Here is a 22,542-nt window from a genome sequence, read left to right on the forward strand (position 1 = left end):
TAGACTTCACACCCCTTTGAACACTTGCTGCATATCCATGAGGAGAAGTAATTTAAGAAACGCTCTTATGCAGGTAACAACTTTAAGCAAATGCAATAAGATTTGGCTCTAAAGAAAAAGTCACCTTAAGATCAAGCAAAGTTTTCATGGTTTCCCAAAAGACCAAGATAAGTAATGTTATACGTGTAGAATTGGAGCACATTTAGGGGTGCCTCATCTGTTGTTGCTCCTAGTGCAAGTGCAATGAGGTGGGGCACCTCTAGAAAGATTATCCTAGGCTTGCTCAAGGGAATGTAAAGTAGGCAAGGATATCTTGTTGCAAAAACAAGATACCCTTGGCAGCCCAAAATCTAGCTACCAATGGGAATCCATAAATAAGCCCAACTTTCAAAGTTGTAATAGAATTTTGATATGCCTTAGAGTTCCTATAATGACTATACAATAAGCCTTATACATGTAATGACCTTACTCATATAATAGTTAGTTAAACAAAAATACATTGCAATAAACTTGACTTTGGATTACTTGAATCGTCTTGAAATTTGGATACTTTTGTAAGATCAAAAGTGCACAGCAGAAGCCTAGTGGATCCTAGACCATAACTCCAAGAATTAAGCCAAGCACTTATTCTTGGAACTAGGGATTCTATTTCCTTTGAGATTCAGGAAATCTCGATTCCTCCAAGGATGAGGATGTCATGTATCCAATATCTTAATGAAATAAGAATACTTCAAGTTCTTGCACAGGCTACTAACAAAATGATTACATTGCTAAGAAACTTAATTTCAATAAGATGGCAGCAACAATCTTTATATATATATATATATATGTATATAATGATTGTTTGCATTTAAACATTAGTTCGAGCCATATGGAAAAATGGCAAATAAGCCTTGAGAAGTTGCAAGTGGGAAAAAGCCTTAATGAGTACATACTCTTTAAAAAGAGGATGCAATAGTAAATAGATAACAAAATGAACAATAAGTATTATTTAAAAGTGCAAAATGACTAGCCAAGTTATCACTATCACGATCATCAACAGGTCACCTTGCTTCCATACAAAATTCTAGACAATCTTATCAAGAGCAAGACTCACGACGATGAAGTGAGGATGAAGTTGCTAGATTAGCACCCAAATCACCATTAACGGAAAAGATAAAAATCAAGCCCAAAATTATCAAAACAGGATGCCATATTAGGGCTGAAAGCAGGCACCAAAAATGATGTGGAAAGGTGAGAATTTCAATCACCCTAAACTCAAGAAAGCTCACTCTTGGAATTATCTCTCTCCTCTCTCTCCCGAGTTGGGATTTCTCTTCAGTGGACTTGGGGAGGAGATAACCCCCGAGAACAGCCCCAAATGGGTGAAGAAATTCTGATCTATTCCACTCATCTATGGAGAACTCGAACACTTTAGATGGCTGCCCAAAATAGGCATTGATACTCCCTACACTCAAGCTCACATGTGGTTATGATAACGAGAGAAGTTGGATTGCATCTATAATCATAGCCCACCTTCCTCCATGGCTGTCCACTCTTGGGCTGAATTGGGACTGTTTCACTTTGTCAAATTGCTACCGTGTCTATTGTGCCACAGCTCTATCATGAACCTTCTTTTCTTTTACTCCCACCACCTCTACTCTCTTGCCAGGGACGGAGACCAATGCAAGAAGAGTATTCAACCTCTCTTCGGGCTAATTGCTGCCCTCTTTTCTACCATCTCCATACCTCAAATAGGCTTAAACATCACCTCAATTTCCACCCCTATTTATCCTCATAAACCAACTCACCCATCACTCAATCCCTCTTAATATTTTCTTATCCAATCTACTGGTAATCTCGTCATCAATTCTGTTCCTTGTGAGAGGTAAGGGGAGAGAGGGAAGGATTCTTGAGAGTAGATAAGATCGTGCAAATTTTGGAAGGTGAAGGAGATAGCAATCACTTCCCTTGGACGGAATAGACTCCATTCATTGCTTTATTCTTATAGAGTCCCGAGTCTCTCAAGATCAACAAAGCCATGCATGAATTATGGAAGAGCGAAAGATGTGATGGCACTAAATACGAGCAATGGGAGCAGGTCGGGCTGTTGCAATGATGAGTTGTCATACTCCATCTTCCCAAGACTTCTAAGTGTCCCACTCAAGCTTTTCTTGAGTTACGATTGCTAATTAATAAAATTAGATATAAAATTAATTAGAAATTATGATTGATTAAAGATTATTGATGTATGAATCTACATCTTGGATTTCTTCTACTCCTTAAATCGGGCTACAAATTGCATTGACAAACCTTTGAGAAATTTCCCAACGCAGGGAAATTTCCCTATGAATTAAGATCAGCCCATCAATAAAAAAAGGAAAGGCTAGTATAGGACATAAACGAATAAATTGCTCCAGCTAGAGTAGAGAAATACTTAGATTAAGAAGTGAACTTGTTTTCATCATTCAAATCTAATGTTAGGTGGTTATTGCTTTCAAACAAAAATAAGATATTGGTTGGAATTATCAGCCATACAAAATAATTGTCTTTATTGAGTGCTTCCACTTAATTAGAATGCATTATGAAACATGAAATTAGCCTACATACAAATATATGGACCATCTATTTATGATTATTAAAGAAATAAAAGTTCAATTGCACACATTAAGTAGGTTGTTTACGAAAACTATAGTGAGAAGAATTTTTTGAAGATTGTGACTCAAAAAAGTAATATGCCTTCCCTCAAATAATGTGATACCTCATAAGATATGATTGGAACTCATGAGGCTATGATTTGAAGAATATATGAAAGTTGTTAGTGTGACTTGATGACTAGGCTCTAGTATAGTTGGAGTTGTCACCAAGAGGTGGAAAGGACCTAAACATTTGTAGAATGGGAAATTAGGATAAGAAGCAACCTAGATCCAAGCACACATACAAACTTATAATTGATAGACTTTTCCACAATGTCTTAAAAACAAATAAGGAAGTGATTATATGATTTAAGTATTGAATTAGAACATGCCTTGTATAATTTCAATGAACTGCTACTTCATTTTGTCTTTTGCTCTCTTTGAACCAAGTACGATGTGGGTCTACTTCTAGTCTCATGTGATTGTGAAGTCTTTTGGACTAAATGCTAGAATGTTGCAATAAGACTTACTATATTTACAAACCCTTACGTTGATCCTTTTGGATCAAGCTAGATTTCTTTTCTATTGTGAATACTTAAAAGCTACCTAACTAGCTACATCCATGCATTTCATGAGATTTAGGCGATGTTGGGTAGGATAGGTGATCGAGAAACTACTAAGTATTATGATTTATCCCTCTAACCTAGCTAGGGGAGATACGTCTCATCATCCGTGGCTTTGATCCATGGTTTCATGTCTTGTTCTACATTGGATCCTTCTTCGTTAAATTTCAATTATGAAGTCTATTTCACAAGGAATTTCTTGTTTTGTAGCTCCCTATAGATGTTATCCATTTGTAAGCATTGTCAATTAGTTTCACACACACACACACACACACGCACGCACGCACGCACGCACGCATGCACATATGCATGCATGTATGTATGTAAATCAATACTTTAGAATATGTAATCAAGAATCTTAGGCCTTCCTTTCTCATGTAAGTATAATATTAAAAAGTAATAATAATTTTATTTTGTAGAAAACAAATTGATATTGAAATATAACAAGAATATAATATATGTAGTTCTAATCATGAACTTTACAAAGTAGACTAGGACAACATTAGGTGGCTTCTCCATTATTTTGAGATTATTTCTGAGATTTTATCACATTTAAGTAAGGGAGAGTCTCCAATGATGGCATATCCAGTTTGGAAATTTCTTTCATGTATCACAATATAGTTAGGGGATAAGACTCGAGTGACCTTATCATACACCCAATGATACAAGATTATTGTCTCCCTCTTAATTATAACAATATTAGTAGTTCTTTGCTACGGATTGAATATTTACATAACTCCTCAAATTTTGTTATATAAAATTGGAATAATCTCACAAGCACATCAAGGATGCCCAAGAAACCTACAAAAGGGTCTTTCCCATTTTCTTGGCAGGCCCACTAGGCTTTTTATTTTTCTAGTGGACTATCTTATTTTTATATTTTGATGAAAATTTATAAATAATTTAGCATAAGATGGTACAATGGCACAATCATAAACACATGCATACATAATGCAAATATGTATATTCATGTGAATAACTTGTGTATATGTACACACATATGTGCATGTACAATTACACACAAAAGCGAGCAACATAGCATCTAATCAAACAATGAATTGATAATAGACACACATGCATAATGTCGATATGTATGAGCATAAACATGCGTGCATGCATATATATGTATGCATGTATGCATGTATATACACACACATATATATACATACATACATTAATATATATAAATATATATGGATGCTCACATGTGTGGATGTATGTCTATATTTATACAAAAACTGTCACTTTGATAGAAGATTATATGCATGTCATAAATTATATCAATTTATAAACTTAGTCAACAAAATTGTTTTACCAACTATAAAGGCAATATATAACCACATGATTGTTTGAAATTTTATTAAATAGCTTTTGCCTATACAAAATAATATCTTACTCTAATCCAATGCGAATTGAACAATCATGAATTAAATCTTGCCCAAAAAAGGGTGATATAGTCCAATCAATATGTTTAAGAAATTAAACAATCATGAACTAAGGTTGCCCAATGTAAGACAACATAGTCCGATCAATACATATGACTATATGCTACATATAAACTAAAATTGTCCAAGGTTAGGGTACTAGCTCAATAACTATGCATTGTACTCATTCATTCACCTATAACAATGATTTATCTCTAGGATAAGTATGATCCATAAGAAAACCAATTGTCAAAGTGAAATTCACTTGAAGAATATGCTCCAAAGAACCAATAAATAATCAAGGAATATAGAAGATGCTAAATTTATTAAAGTATAAGAGAAGAAATACCTTTCCAAGCAAATAAAATTCCTTAAGTTTGATGGGAAGGGTAAGGATGTAAAGATGGATGCTAGAGTTTGGATCCAATCCATGGAGGATTATTTTCAAGCCACAGGGACAAGTATCCTTATCCAAGCCATGTTAGCTAAGTTGAAACTAATAGGAGGTGTATCTCAGGTGGAAGTAGTGGTGTAGAGACATTGGAGTCTTGGAGGCTGCTTTTACTTGGAAACTCATAAAGGACACTGTATGTGGAAGGTATCTTTTGCCTTCCTATCTTGCCTTGAAGATGAATGATTTTTGGCTTTGGCTCAAAATTTTTTAAAAGTATCTCTATGGCAATAATGGAATCTAGCTCATATAAAAATTATAAGAACCATCCACTCAATGCATATTGTAATCTTGGGTTTTTATCGCTATCAATTGAGCAGTCTCCCTACTTATAGATAGTTTTTGGTCAAGATTTTTTTGTTTTTTGGTGGACCAATCGGGCTTTTGCCATTTCCTAGTAGGATCACATGCATTTTAAAAAAATAAAATCAACCTAAATATAAATGTTATGAACATAAAGCTTCAACATTTATAACATGTATTATAACCTAATCACAAGATTATAATCACATTATTGCAATCCTTGTTTTTGGTCTCTTAAATAGGAAGCAATGGACTAGCTTGATTTCATTTATCCACTTAATTTTCTCGAGATCCACCTAGTAGTTTTCAACATGGTCTAGATTAATTTTGAAAACCATTTTGCGGATTCTGTTAAACCTAAAGAGAATTTTTTTAAGTGGATTCTTTTAAGACCCACTCAAAGATTTTCCATATGATTTAGATTAATTACAAAAATCTTATGAGATATTCTCCATAGCATTTCTTAAGACCATCCCCACTAGATTTGGATATAGTCCATGTTAGAAAGATTATTGATAATCATCATTGCAGTTTCTTGGAATTTTACATTCGAGGATTAGTAAAAACAATTTGGCATACTATTCTTATTACAATGCATTAGGCATAAGCACATTGAATATCTTCCAAAGATTTACTTCTCGTATGGGCTTAGCAAACGTTCTCTTATCAAAGATCATACTTAGAGTCTACTATAGCCTAATCTCCTCCTCTTGTCCTTTCAACTATTTAATGTGGGTTCCCAAATCCTCAAGAATATTCGCATCCAAATAGCAGTAGGGATTAGCTCTTTCCCAAGTCTTGCTTTAGCTATAGCCTCTCCATAGATGAAGATAGGGCCAAAGACACATTGTCTCTAAGGTATATATAACATTCTCATTCTCTCAAAATTCTAGCATAGGTGATCCACAAGCTGTCATGTATATGATTTCAAAGATTGACTCTATGCGATGTATCTCATATCTGTCAAAATAATCTAGTTGTTTAGCATAGGTTCAAAATCCTCATGAATATTCTCATCGAAGTAGAAATAGGGATCCAACTCTTTCCCAAGTTATGCTTTACCCGTGTCTCTCCATAGATTAAGGCAGGGCCAAAGACACATTGTCTCTAAGGTACTTGTTATCTCAATTGTATGTGATGCATCTCATCACTTATCTGTCATAATAACCTAGTTATCTAGCATAGGTGAATCTTATAAGAACAATAAAAGTTTCCTATTTTAATATAAATATATTTTAGAAATTCTTCATCCCAAGGCCAAGTTACAAGTTATTGAAGCTATCTTCTTTTTTTTTGTAAAAGTAGTCAAACTCTATGTCCTCATCACTTTGCAGCTTCTTCTAAGTATGACAATATGTTTTTTTGAGCACTTTGGGATACCCTTATCATTGAGTTTCAAACATAGGGTTCCATGAAATAATGATCACTCTTTCTTTTGGTACTATATATATCATGATGATAGATTAATAATGTCAAGCATTATCCATTATTGATACCAAGTAACAGATCCTTGTGTATAGCATAGAGATAGTAGATTATAACTATCTTTAATCTTTCTAGCTAGCGATGAACTCTCCATACACATGGTAGAGTTGAAAGTTCTAGCTTGTATGGATTTCCATGTATGTCCAACTCCATGGAAAAAGGTATTGGACAATAGTCAAGTAAACACCAACCATCTTGAGGAAGTTATAAAACATTTAGTTTTCTTCATAATCTCAAACATGGCTTCTCAGTGCAAATAGTTTCCCAAGATTTAGGCCACTTCATATAGCAAGGAGAATATAACTCGAATGATTGGTTCTATTCAAACATGTCTTATTATCTTAGTTAAGTTCCTTTTATTCATTGGTTTCTCCTACCTTTAACCTTTTGCTCTAATAGCACATGTGAGACACCTCAATACCACGTGTGAGGTGTCTCCTATAAGATCTAGAGGAGCTTCCCAATAGTCTATTAAAATTACAATTCCATGCATTATAATACTATCTAATCTCCTCCTCAAAACAATATATTTATTGGGATGTAGAAATTTTGATCCTTCATAGGGAAAACATGAAATAGTCACTTCTAATAGCAATCTAGAATCCATATAAGAAGGATCACTTTACCACCAATTAAAGGTGAGATTGGGCTAACACTACACTCCGTTTAAAGAGAGTATAATTGTATGTTAAACTTCTACAGCTATTAGGATCAATATTCAATTCTACTTGAGTCTCCTAAAATTATATTAATATGATTCTATTCTATCAAATAGTAGGTTCACATTCTAATATCTCTATCTAGAATTTGGAAAAGTTACATGACTTATCTATTTCACCAATTATATATTCTCAATGGTCCACATCGAGGTCCTTACTTGATGGGTTTCTTTTAGTTATCTCATTAAGCAAGATATCCTACCACACTTTGTGAATAAAAAAGAAGCTTCCTTTTATTAATTTGTTACTCAAGGTTTGCTAACATAGCTTTTAAGCACATCAAAAAACGCATTGGAAAGAATAATATATTACTTAAAAAGTTCATTACAAAACTGTCACTCTCACAAGAGTGACCAAAACTTTTGTGCCTAGGATGGGACCTTTTAACTCCACAAGTTTATTACAAAAGTGTCACTCTCACAAGAGTGATCGAACATGTCTTATCTATCATGGGACCAATCCTAATATATTACTTAAAAATCTTATTACAAAACTCTCACTCTCCCAAGAGTGACCAAAATTTTCCTACCTAGGATGGGACTTTCTAACTCCACAAGGTCAAACCAAATGAGCTCAAAGCCCCACTAATCTCTCACATCTTATATTAGAGAGGCAGTTACCATTCAGCTCTTTGCTCTATCAGGTACTCTAGTAATCAAACAAAACATAATATCGACTCCTCTTGCAAGAATGTAGGACTCTCACCCTCTAGTGTGAGTTTTTCCAATATTTCATAAGATCCTCAAGACTCATTGGTGTAGGGCTCCCAACACTCTTATCCAACAAATCATCTTTTTTTAATGGTTACCACAAGCAAAATTTTTGAGATAAGATAACAAATTATACCAAATCCAACATACAATCATATCACAAATTTCAAGCATAACTTTAGCAATTAATGACCATGTTGTACATGAAGCTACCCTTACTTTTATCCCATTTTCATTCTTGAATAGGAAAAATAATCTAATGGTGGTTTCAATTCTGTTGGGATTTGGTTTAGGTTAATTTTTAGCTAATATAACCTTTATAAACAAAATACTATCTTTAGTGTGCTTTTCCATTAGTTTTTCTTTTATACACTCGTCAATGTGTGTAACAACTTGCATGATTTTAAGAGGGAATTGTGAGGAACTTAATGTGAAATATAATGGAATTTTGTATTTTTAAATATGACAATTGTCAATGGATACATACTTCTAGAGATGTTTTGTAGAATGGATCATCACATTTGGTTCAAACATCCTTGCTTGGAAGCTTTTTTTGCTATACATCTTTAGGATATTTGTATTTCTAAAGTCAATGGTTGGTTGAAGATAGGGATGTGAGGACTACCCATTTCCTTGAAAAGTATTATTTTGATAGTTTAGGAATGAGATTGATATTTTTCATGTCCTTGCTCCTTTAAAATAGATGGATCATATAAAAATATCATGTACTCAATCGATGTTAAAATTTTACCTTAGCAATCAAAGTAGACAAATCACTATTTGATAAGGTTACATATATATCACATATCATTCTTAAGGGGAAACTAAGTCCAAATATTTGCACTTGATGAACGTGTGAGAATTAGATACAATTCTACATTGAGTCTTAATGTCTCATTAAGAGGTCTTACTGATGTTGACTTAGGTTTCATCTAAATTAATACATATACAATATTATCTCTTGATCTTGTTTTGAGTGGACAAATCATAGATGCCAACACTTATATAATAAGTCATTGCATGAGAACTCTTCTAAAAATAAGTTTCTCTATAGGCACTATATTAAATAAGCTTATAAAAGTCTATAAAGTTTCTTCAATCTTGATGCCTTCTAAAAGAGTTGAACCTTAAAGATTTGAGTAATTGGAGAATAGCCTCTATGCTATAGAAGTATCTACATTCTTGGGGAAATTGTAAATTGAAAAGTAAATCTTCATGTATTTCAATTGTTTTATGCTCAAGCCTCTTGTTACATTGTAGATTGTATGCATAAGGAGATGAGATGAGCACATTCTTGTGCCCAATATATGTTGGCCAACTTGAGAAGTCATATAACATCTCAACATAAGACTTATTGGTCATCATATAGTCTCATCTCCTAATTTTCACTGAATTTTTACTTTTATCAACCATATAAGCTCCTCTAATCATGTTCAATGGCAAGTATGTCATAGTACATCATATACCTTTATCATTATTTATCAATATCCTATATATGTGATTAATATTACATAACTTTCAATTTAGCAATGAAGAAATTTTCCATAATAAGTTACTTTCATGTGCTTTATTTTGGTAAAATTTGATGTTTAATGTAGAACTTAGCAACAACTCTTAGATTACTAAGCTTGGGAGAAAACAAGTTGCTATGCTTTTTGTATCTAGAGTGAAGGACATGCCATATGAAAATATTGGATCAATCCTGGTGATTAATAGATAAAGGAGAGACCACTTGTCTAGCAATATTATCATTTTCTAGATACAAAAAAGGATCTGAACAGTGAATCAATACTTTCCAATATTACACGTTATTTGCAATATTATCACTACGGGGGTTTTAATCTAGATATGACAATTAGCAACAAGGTGGAATAATATATTGACTCTATAAACTTCAATGTTGTCTCACACTATATTTCCAAATCAAATAATTTTTCTTTGAGAGGCTACTTTTTCCAATCATGGATTACTATTTTGATGTACATACTCCACTTTTTGGGTTGTATTTTATTTTTGCTTAGGAAAGTCAAAAAATTTGCAATTCATGTGCTTTTCTTTGTTTCATGTAAGCTATTGAAATATGCTACTTTTTCCAACAATGGACCATTATTTTGATGTACATATTGAACTTAAATATATGTGCCATATGTTGTCTTAGCTTAAGTAACTGAAAAGAATGATACTTGTGTGTTTCTACCTACCTTGCATGCTATTTAAGACATTGCAAGATCTAAAAATATATTTGGATGCGTTGTTTCATAGCAAATACAAACATACCTTTAACCCAAAATTTTGGAGGATTTCTTAGTTAGAGTACACCTTTTATTCAAAATTATCTTGTTTTGTTAAAATGTTTTTGCAAACTTGAAGGAGGTTTTTGTAGTTTTCAAAACTTAAATCTTTCTCATCAACATTTTTTGTGTATCTTTTAGGTGTATCTATGATCATCTGTATATAATACACGCACGCACGCACACACACACACACACACACACACACGTAGAGAGAGAGAGAGAGAGAGAGAGAGAGAGAGAGAGAGAGAGAGAGAGAGAGAGAGAGAGAGAGAGAGAGAGAGAGAGAGAGAGAGAGCTAACTTGAATGCATACTTTACCAAGAATGGAGCAAATATTAGAGAGATTCACAAGCAGCAGTGTTGGGAGGTTTGAACAAGCTCAGCTAGCAAGCTCAATTGAGGTATATGTCCAAAAGTAAAAAGATCCATTAGCACTGTGAAGATATATTATTCAATGGACATGTTTCATAGTAACAAAGTCAATCTGTGAATATAGTATGTGCTTTTACATTGAAAAGTTCTCCTCCATGTTGAAATGCATCACTTTCCATAGCATACTTATCAAATTTCTTATCTTTGAATAGTCTCACTTTACCAAACATAGTACCACTTTTATGTTTACAATTAGTCTAGTGTTCAAAATCCTCATGGCTTGCAATAAGAGAAGCACTTATGGAATATGCCTTTAAGATTTTTATGGGTCCTTGATGTAAGATGAATAAATAAAATATCCTAAATGTGTCTCTTCATTATACTTCATGCTTTCTTGTAACTATAAGGAAGACTCAAATTCATTTGATATGCTTTAATTTGCAAGCTCACTTATAGTATACAACTTGTTGAATATGAGAAATCCTAGGAGTATATGCTTCTTTGTAGCTATTATTTGAATTGGACCATGTTCTAGTATACAACAACCCTTGTTCCATACTTTACTTAGTCAAGTGTCTTGCCTATCGCTTCGTATAAAACGAGTTGCAAGAAAACACTAATAGGATTGCAAAAAGGATTTACATGCATTAGAAAAGGCTATGCTATTGTCAGCAATAGGATTTTCTGATGGGCAAGTTCTTCTTAACATGGACAAGCAAAAGTCCCATTTGAGAAGCATTAATGTATACTATCAAACCCTAAATTAATTGTAAGAAGGGAAAAGTCCATTTTATGGTCATAAATAATTACTATCTTTAAAGCAAGTTTGATTTAAGAGAAGTAAATCTAATTTGAGACAAAAATCGAATCCATTATTTTCTTATTCCCTAAAAAGTGGTATTACTATGATTCTTATCTTGTACACTTAACCATTTTTCTAAGCCAATACAATAGAATAGGATAATTGGAAGAATCATAGTCATATGTGATGGCCTTTTTTTCCTTAGACCATTTGCTACCAATCCATCTAATCATTTTCTTATTGCATAGAATTCAATTACTTGTTTGTTCTCACAAATATTGATGTGCCATCATAAAGCATTAGTACATTTTCTTGTGAGATTATGAGAGTATATTTTTACCATAGAATCATATGTGAGGGCCTTGCAAAGTCTTTAAGAAGTATCAAGACTGCCAAATAGTAGAATCATCTTGACAAAATTATTTAAGACATTTCCTAGTGAGGTTGTGAGAATGTTTTTGCCATACATTGATATGTAAGGCCCTAGCAAAGTCTTTAACAAGTATAATGGCCTTGTCAAATCATATTTGATAGTCTTCCAAATGATAAATTCTAAGTAAAAGCTTGTCCAATATATAACTTTCTTTTTACATGGAATTCCATAGACTTCCCTTTGATTGATATATTTATAGATGGCATTTAGAAGGGATAAGTGGCCAAAGGAAAAAGAAGGGACGCCATTATTTGTAAACCCAAAAATGAGGAAAACATTGAGGCTATTGTCAACGCAATGATGATGTAATTTTGAAACTATAATTTATACATGTTGCAATTTACACCTCTATGATAAATATGAGGTTCATAATTACTAGCTTAGCTGGGGATAAAAACATTTGTAGTAAATTCTCAACTTAGAAGACAATAATTTCAAACATAATTGAGCTCTACATTCTAGTTTGTTTCCTTGTAACTCTTTCTCCTATATATAGAATTTCCTATTGTGTATGCAAAGTTATTTTTGAAAGCTTGCTACAATGGTTTGATACTTGCTATCAAACTATAAATTCGTTTTTTTAGGATTTCAAATGTAAAGATAATTCTTCATTATATTTGTTTCATAAGATTATTTTTGAAATAACTAACTTTATCTATCACAAATGCTTGATATTTCATGCTTGGTTTGTTACATTGTAACCATAGGACAAAAATGAATAAACCTGTATTTTAAAAAAGTTACAAATCCAAATCATGCTTCTTTTCAAGAATTTCAATAATACTCTTACAACACCTTACTAAAACCATCAAACTTGGGAGCTACTATCACAAGACCTTACTAAAACCATCAAACACAGAAACTTTGTTTTTGTGTAATTAGACAATGCAAACCCTTTAGGAAATTTCTTGATTAAATTTTTTTACTTGGCTTCCAATACAAGGTCACTCCTTCCAATATGAGCTTTCGTGTTAAATATTTGTCTATATACTCTTCTAACTTAGGATATATAGACAAGTATAATCTCCAGAGTATATATTTAGATAAACGTGTGGCTCAAACAATTAGATAATATCATGTACATTCAAAATAAGGGATTTAGAAAATACATTTTTGACACATTTTTTTCATAGAGAAGGGTGCCCTGTAAAGGGGTTATTCATAGATTGAATACAAAACGGGTGTATCCTATTTGAGTAAAATTCACAAATAGGGATATTTTTAAATAGGCCTTGAACGTATATGATATAGATCATTTACATATAGCAACCACTTGAGAAATAAAAATTGTATAAAATGAATCCCTATATTCCTCTTATTTTCTCCATGTTTACAATGGAATCATGTTAATTGAGGTTTTCTTTTTAGTACAAAAAGACAACCATGATCATACAAAACTATAAAACATTGAGCAAAACTCTAATACAAGTGAACAAATACTTTGGTTAGCAATTTTATATTGAAATCATGGACATTAAGGGAGATGTTGATTCACAATTCATGCTACATTTGATTAAATAGCTATTGATATGATTATACCAATACCCATACTAGTCATGGTTGTAACCTAGTATTGCAATACACATACTAGATATGGTAATTAATCTAAAAATTGACAAATAATGTTTTTGGTAGTTGATTTAATCCATGAGACCAACCATCTATTCTCATAATCTATCTTGGATAATCGAAGTGATTGATGATTAGGGGGGATCTAACTTTATCTCAAAAGGATCATGTGACTATAACCTAAAGCAATGTATTTAAGATAATGTTGTATACTTACTATTGGCTAGTATATCTTTTTGATAAATTAATTCCATACTTCGAAGAGAGTGTTTAATGAAGGGTGGCAAGCTTGAGCTCTTTGCATTATTATTGTCAAAAATCATTCTCATATAATGGGATTGCTAGAATTCTAAAGCCTACCAAATGCTTTATGAATTCAACATGGAATAGCCACCTAATTATTGGGTCAACCTAGCTTAATAATACACTCTACCCCTCTCTCTTACTTGCACTTATGAGGTATATGAATCCTTCTCACAATAGGTGGAGTCCTGCATGACCCTCAACTCTTCGTTGCACCTTAGTCACTATCCCTCAGATTCCTAAAGTGTGTAATGCCCAAAGGTGAGTGCACAATAATGGTGCTTGCGACAGTGCACATGCATCTAATTTTTAGATGGAATAGCTTTGGTGAGCCTCATGCCATGCCAGTGCATCAACCTTCCATGGCATGATAGTAATTTGAAAGGAAGGGGTATAAGAATCCCCAATATAGTGCAAGAAGTTTTGTGTGGTGCTAAGTGGCCAATCCCCTAGTGAGTGCAATATAAAATGTTTAAAAAAATATACCTCAAAATAGCTTTATACTCCTTTCGCTAGGGCCGTCCATATAAGTAACTAGAAAAATTTCCAAGGATTAGCATATGCTTGCCTCTCTCAAAAACACAATATGGTAGTGTCCAAAATCTAATTCCTAGCTACTACATAATAGCTATCAAGGAAACAAACAACCATCAAAGGGATGTTTTCATTCTAGGAAGAAAACATCAACACCACCTCATCTTCTTGAGGAATTAGCTAGAAACTTGTGTTGCTCTCTCTATTTTGCCTTAAAGTATTGAGTTTTGTTTGGCACTTTTATAGTTTTGGGAGTGGAGGGGAAGTGGTATTTTGTGTTGATGATCTTTTATAGTTTTGGGAGAGGAGGGGAGTAGGGTGCTTTGTAAAAAGGTAAGGCCTAAGAGTTTACGAAAAAAAGAGGTTATGGAAGTGACCTCCATGAATTTTTTTTGTTGTTTTTACTTTTTCCTACATTTCAAATTTGCTCCTATCTAATTTGTAGCATGGTGCCTCAATTTGATAAGATTTTGGAATCAGAACTACACATTGAAACATCTTCTAGACTCAAAGGTGCTATGTCGTGGCAAATTTTTTACATAAAATGAGTATTTTTATATTTTATATTTACCCTTTATACTAAGATATTAACTCCTTTTTAAAAAAGGTAATGTGCGTGCCACTTGAAATTGAACCAATTTCCTATCGTCCAATATTTCAATTGGAATTCCAAGATAGAATTAAGGATTGAAACATTAATATTGATTTACATTTTGATATGTTTGGGGATAGGTAATTATTTAGAATTCGATACAAATGTAACAAGGAATACTAGTATATCATTTCTTCCTTAAAGAACTCAAGATGCCCTAATCTCAATGAAAATTAGGGGTATTCTTTTAGAATGGAGGCTTCATCAATCCAAGTAGTATGTCACTAGCAGACTAGGCCAAGAAAGCATGGTACTTGATGTTCGTGTATGTATTCTATCTTATCAAGACACCATACCTTCTTGATATTGATGCTTCATTATAGTACAATCCATAATACTTGATGTTCCTATATGTATTCTATCTTATCAAGTTACCATACCTTCTTTTGATATTGATGCTTGATTATAGTACAATCCAAATTTCTACGAATGGCTCATTGTGAGGTAGAGTAATGGTGCATCATCATCTACCTAACTCTTGTATATACCTAGCTCACTTGTGTACATAGTTTTTAAATTTCATTCTTTAGCTCAAAGTTTACACCAACTAGGTTGAAATCCCTCAACTTATGGAACAATACTATATCTTGTGCAAGGGTATGATATGAGGTACAATCTCTAGACATTTATCCTAGGTATTGTGGCACAAAGTAGCAAAGTTACTAGCAATACTTTCTCTTCTATGAATCAAATTAACTTGTTGCATGCTACTCTCCAAGTTTTTACAAGTAAATGTAAGAATATGATACATCATAACTAGTGAAACAACAAAATAGCAAACATTTAGAACTTGAAGATGACACCAACTGAGGTTTTTTTTTTAAATCTCAAGTTTCAAAGCATTAGGATGGTAGATCATAGGAATATCAAGCTCCCAAGATCATCTGAGAGACTCTAACAAGGGACAAGGGCATCAAGAAGCTATCAATGACAACATTCTAAGTGTCTCTAATGAAGACATACCTTAACTACAATATCCAATGCTCATCTACTTCTATAGGAGGAGTTGCAAATTTACTTCAATGAGCATCCAAATATTCATCAAGTATATGTTCTTCTTCAGCTTACAAATTTAGTGATAACAAGGCATTGTGTTTCCAATCTCCAAGCTCAATATTCAATCTTCTTTATGCAACTCCAATACACAGTTCTATCTTACGAAACAATTTCATTATTTATAGTTAGCCTTCAAATCTCTCATACTTTTATTTCAACTTTATAAGGCTGCAACAAGTCAAGTTGTACAACACTACTCCTATTCAACACCAAAAGAAACTTCAATAAGTCAAGCCAGATCTATCTCCCTAAGTCACTTGCATTCTTTTGTATTTTCCCTTAATATCTCATTTTCCTAGTGCTAGAAAATCATTCTTGTAATATGACAAAAAAGGAACTTCATGTTCCAAGAAGAGTCCAATTACATCAATTGCCAAATATGATTGATCCATAGGAGAACCATGTTCTTCAAGGGTTACTTGGTTTGGACTCTAGTTTTAGTCCACCCCACCTTTTGGTGTCTCCCTATCATCTTCTTCAATAACTCCCTTTTTTCTCACCAAAGACACTTCTTTCCATCTTCATAAATTGAATACACCTTCCTCTATTAACCATCATCGATGGTTGATCCCATGGAGCATACTTTTAACTAAGTATTTGCTCCCATAAACATGTGTACTCACTGTACGTTTGCCGCATATATCCTCAAGTGTGAGAGAATAATTTGATCTTTCCTAAAGCTCCACCCATCTATCAAACCCCTAATATTATAAGTGCCCAAGAAGTGATTGCATGTGAGGTTTTACTTTGCAACTATAAAAGTTTTTGGAGAATCATATACCACCACTTCTGTATCCACTCTAAATCTCCAATCTTTTGCAACCTCCTCATCATTCTCTGTGACCATTCAAGTTCTATGCAATCAGAAAGATCATCAATCACAAGTATCAATCCCAAAAACACCATCTTCTACAAGCTATGTCACCAACAACATTGTTATCCTTGCCATCTATCACAACACTTACAACATTGTCTATACTATCTAAAAGGATATCATCTTCATTAGTACAAATTATTCACTAACAACATCCATTACTCCTCCACGAATATCTATTTCATTGAGATTGTCCCAACCCTCCACACCTACCTTTGACTTGAGTGTTGTGAAACCAATAGTAGTCATCGTGAAGGGGGCAATGTAAATAAGAATAAAGAAGGAAAAGTTAAAGAAGATCATAGGGCTAGAATTATTATTTCTTAGAGATTCAACCTATATTTTTGACACTTACATAATTTTTAATGCTTCATGGATGCATTATGGTTATATTATTTTATGAGATTCATGCTTATTACCCCCATGGATATTGTATTAATATATGCATTTATATTTTTCACACCCACAATTGTTCCTTGGGTCGCACACATGGACATGTAATTGCAATAGCATAAGCGAAGTTCAAATTAGCTAAGATAGAAGTACGCATCAAGGAATGATCGGTCTAGATTCCACAAAGCGATTACCAAGCCCAAAAGAGGGTGCAAATCCTAACGTGTAAGGGGACAAACCTAAAATACCAAAAGGGATGTGAACCCTAAAATACAAATGGGGTGCAACCCTAGAGGAGGGGTCTAATCTTAACCCTAATATTAATCTATATAAGGGTGGAAGGTCTCACTTGTAATTACTCTTTTGGTGCATCTATACTATAGAGTGCAAGTATTAAAGATTTCAATTCACTTCTATTCTATCAAGTTGTCTCTGGTTTTGAGAGTGAGTGAGTGAGTGAGTGAGTGAGCGAGTGAGCGAGTGAGAGGTGTGTTTGAGTAAAGGACTAGATCAAAGAAGCTCTACATCTTTTCTTACTTTTCTTATTCTTCTCCATATTCTTATTTTGACATAGACATGGTCAGTGGTGGATCCAAAGAAGCAATGGTATCAAATTGTGTTTCTTGGGAGCATCTTTGAACTTTTAAGCTCTCAAAATACAATATGAAATGGTAAGATAGATGAGTTCACTATACCTTGAAGCTAGTATCATGTTTTTTATTTCTAGGGATAGAGAGGAGGATGTTTTTCATGAGGATTCTACCAAGCAAGTGATTGTGTAAGATTGGTCCAACTAACTCCACACATCTCACATTGTGGCATTTCTTGAAGGGAAGTCAGAGCTACATACATTGGGTCCTTCTAGGATTTTCAAATCTTTTATCTTTGCTCTAAATGAGTCATTAGTTGAGTTCAAAATTTAACCATGAAAACTCAAATAATGTACCAAGATTTTTCAAATATTAGGCTTCATCCCTCTATTTTCTATTCCAATACTTACACTTCCTCAAGTGTTTTGTGAACAAATGCATTGTAGAATGTGGAAATCAATTGAAATTCCTTGTATTTCTCCTCCTATATGAGTATCACAGGGTTGTCAACATGCTTGTCATATTGCTCATTAAGTTGTACTTGCTCTTCCCATTATACATGCCACTCTTGGAATTGCATGGGTTCCTCAATTAGAACTCCAATGTCGGTCTAGGCATGGATTCAAGAAAGTTTCATTAGTTCATCATTCAGCTCTTTAATATATGTAGCCCTTATTGTATGATTGTCATTTCTAAGTTGCATTAACATGAATATGGAATCTATGTTATGTCAAAACTATAAGTCTATTATACGATTTGCCGTTATATAGGGTATGATATGCAGGTATGCTATCAAATATCTGGATTATCATATTCAATTAAGCCAAATATTAGTGGGTAAAATTCTTTTGTATCAAAAAGGCTATCGTATCAAAAAATGATTATTTGTTATGAAAGATTATTTCCCTATAAATTTCAAGGATTCTAAATGATTATCGTGTTCTATCAATCTCTAGATTTAAGGGATTATCATCACATAAAAAAAGGTATGAAAGTAAAATTAGTAATAATAAGTTTACTATTTTAAATTGTATGAATCTCTAAACAAATAATAGTGGTCTAAGTTAGAATTTTGAAAAAGTGATTTATTAATAACATTAAAACTTAAAAGCTAAGTAATGTTTCAATATTTGAACTAAGTAAGTAAATTTTAATTTAGTAAATATTAAATGAGTAAATGTTTGAATGAATGGAACTTAAATTTAAGTAAAATAAATTCAATAAGCAAACAATTGTTAATAATTAAGTTGTAGTAAACTAATACTTGAGAAATCAAAGAAAACTTGGTTTTGGTGGAATTCATAAAAATTGAGTTAAAAGTGAAATGTTTGAATTAAAAGTGATTTTTTTAATGTTTTGGTGAAAATCATGAAATCCATTATAACAGGAAAGTATTTGGTGTTCTTAAGTATAGATTGTGGCCCTACGAGATACAAAATAAAAAAAAGCTCTTCACTTAGGGATTGAGGTAGCTTAATTAAGGTGGCTTGAGGAACAATAGCAAAAAGGATTTTCATTTGGATTCCTTTCTTTAAAACAAAGATCTTCTCTTAGGGCTTTATCTTTTTTGATCTTTCTTTGTTTTCCTCAAATGATGAAGAACTACATGATTTTAAAGTTTCCTTCATTTTTTGTTATAAACCAAAAGCATTTCTAAAAATTACAAACTAAAGATATGCTAGAATTTTAAGATCTATATATTTTTTTAAAATTTCTATAATTCCTTTCTATTATAAGAGTTTTCACACAAGAAATACTATTTTGGATGGAAGAAATTTTTTATATGAAACATTAGTGGTTATATAATAAGTCTCGTGGTTATTTTACATATAAGATATATTTTAGATCATGGGAACATAAATTCAACCTAGTCTTATTTTGCGAGCTATGTCCATTTCCAATTTGTGGAGAGAACCAACAAATTTAGCCTTCAATTCATCTAGAGGCTTTGGTTAGGTTGAGCATGACTTATGAGCTATTGAGTCAATGGCACTCATTGTTTTAGGGCTAGTTTCCTATGCAGTTCCTTTAATAAGTGCCTGCCAATGATTGGGATGCTCAAGTATATTGCTTTCTTTTTTCCTATTTTATTATGAGGAGAGATTTTGGATAACTCACTTTGCTTCACATAACTAGATGAGGATGTGAGCTATGAAAGAGTAGAAGTAGAAGATATGGTAGGCTCAATATCACTCAACCTTGGACAAAAGTACTTAAAGAAGTTAGGACTCTTTTGAAGTAGAATATAGTGGTCAAGAATGTATAGGTCTTTGATGAGGCAAAAAAAATGGGCATTGAAATCAAGTACCATGCTTCCTTGTCCCAATCTACTAGCTACATGAAGCTCTTTCTCTAAAAGGAGTTTGCCACATAAAGAATGTTTCTCAGGTGGATCAACAAGTTTGAAACCACAAATAGTTACAAGCACTCTCAAAGATGTAGGTGCTACATATGACAGATTATGTAGTGAAGTCCAAAGAACTCTTCTTTGCTCACCAATAGTCATTAGTCAACTACTAATTTTGGTTGATAAACCTCAACTAGCATACTATTTTTACTCAAACGTACTTTGTCCTTCTTTCTATTTTAATGCTTCAATTCCTCTTTGCTTGCCTTGCAATTGTCAATGTATAATGAGGGAATCAAAGAAAGCTCCTTCTATTTAGCTTTGTTCATAAGCCTCATGAACTCAACTACAACAACTAGATAATGTGAGTAAAGTACTCTTGTTTTTTCCAAGGCAATAGCTTTTCCACGAGCTTCTTACATTTTTTTGGTTGGAATTCCCATGTTAATGTGAACATATTTACAAGAAAATGATATCATTGTATCATGTAGTTTTTGGTGGTGCTTAATTACCAATTGATCCTACTTTTACACTCCCTTATGACATCTCCACGAGGGATTTCTTGATCAACTTAGGCTTCAAATTCACTAAAGATTCTTGTTGAGAAGACTAGATCTTCTAAATCATAAGATTCATTGTGCTCTCTATGTAAAAGTTCATATCCTTTTGTGATGCCAAAGTAAAAGAGACTTGGTTATCAATGAGGGTAATAGGTTTCGGCCATAGCCAAAGGCTATGGCTATGTGGTTTTCACTCCAGAGTTGGAAGTAGCAACTACCAATTTAGTGGATTGGTCAATCTTTTCAATCATAGGTGATTGCACACTTGGATTCTCAAATTGAATGGAAGTAGCCTTGAACTTGGAATTTCCAATTATGTTTATGATGCTATTTGCAAAGAGAGGTTGTTGATCCATAGCTATTTTTGTGGTTGTGCCTTGTGGATCTATTTTCTTAGAATGCACAACTACACCTATACTATTAGATTTTTTGTTTCAACTTAGGTGAAAAAGGGTCATTGTTTTTACGATACTTATGGACATTTGGATGGATCAATAACTTCCTTTGGTTGTTTGTGGCCAACATTTGAGGGATCCATTGCATACATCTTTAAACTTTCTCTACTAGTTGAAATAACATTGCAACTTGATAACCTCTCAAACACCATGGGTATTTGTGGTGGAGTAGTAATAATAGTGGGTTGTTGCACTTTAGTGATCATATACCTAGGTGTCTTTTTTTGATAGATAAGAAACAATTTTATGATATTACAAGTACGAGTTTCCCAGTCCACTATGATTTTTTCAGTCTTGTCATTTACCGTAGTCCTTGACCTAAATTTGCATTTGAATCTCTTCCTCTTCCTCTTTGATTTTGATGGGACTTAGGTTGTTGTTTGTAGAGGTGGCTTTGGGGGAAGTTTAGGCAACCAAATCCCTCGATTTCTTGTGTAATAGCCATGAGCATGTTGCAACACTTTGGAAACCCATTGGAGCTTGGTGCGAACTCTTTATCAATGCTTTTGATTATTAGCCTTGGGACTCCTCTTTCTTCTCAATGAGGTTCTTGTCTTTATCGCCATAGAAGATATTGTATCCACTATATCAAGCTTAGTCTTTCTCTTAGTTTTAGGAGGGTTCTTATTGAGTGGTTCTCTCATAACTTGAGCAGCTCTTTCAAAACTCTCTGTCCATCCTTACTAGGGTTTTGGTTTGACTCAAAGACATGCTTCTTGCCCTTCCTTGGAGAAAAGAAAAGATTGCCTTTTTTGAAAGTGGTAACTATCTTAATGCTTCATAAGCTCAAGTATATTTAGTGTGCTACATAGTCTACTTCACATTGGGTTGCATGCTTGAAAGGTCTTCTAATCAAGACTTCTTTTCCCATGTCGTCTCAATTGGAAAGCACATAGAGAATGATGGACATGCTTTGAGCATCTATAGTTAAGAGAAAGTTTCATATTCCTAGGAGAAAGTAAGGTGATTCTCCATTTGG

The 22,542-nt window shown here is 33.2% G+C and overlaps 1 protein-coding gene across 6 annotated transcripts in view; it reads left to right on the forward strand.

Moving 5' to 3' along the window:
- Positions 1–22,542, forward strand: part of LOC148013961 (MADS-box transcription factor 3-like) — a 135,674-nt gene that overhangs the window by 22,560 nt on the left and 90,572 nt on the right. For 2 of the 6 annotated variants that reach the window (XM_087667004.1, XM_087667003.1), the window contains exons 2-3: positions 10,946–11,024; positions 18,186–18,282. In XM_087667004.1, coding sequence (XP_087523130.1) covers positions 10,946–11,024; positions 18,186–18,278 — 172 coding nt within the window. In that variant the 3' untranslated portion in view covers positions 18,279–18,282. Of the gene's footprint in view, positions 1–10,945; positions 11,025–18,185; positions 18,671–22,542 lie in introns of those variants that run through there. The other 4 variants (XM_087667000.1, XM_087667001.1, XM_087667005.1 and 1 more) reach the window with 3 other exon arrangements.

This window comes from Lygodium microphyllum, chromosome 25 (assembly GCF_053477565.2).
Source record: "Lygodium microphyllum isolate KBCC chromosome 25, Lygodium_microphyllum_v1.1.10, whole genome shotgun sequence".
Lineage (NCBI taxonomy): Eukaryota > Viridiplantae > Streptophyta > Polypodiopsida > Schizaeales > Lygodiaceae > Lygodium > Lygodium microphyllum.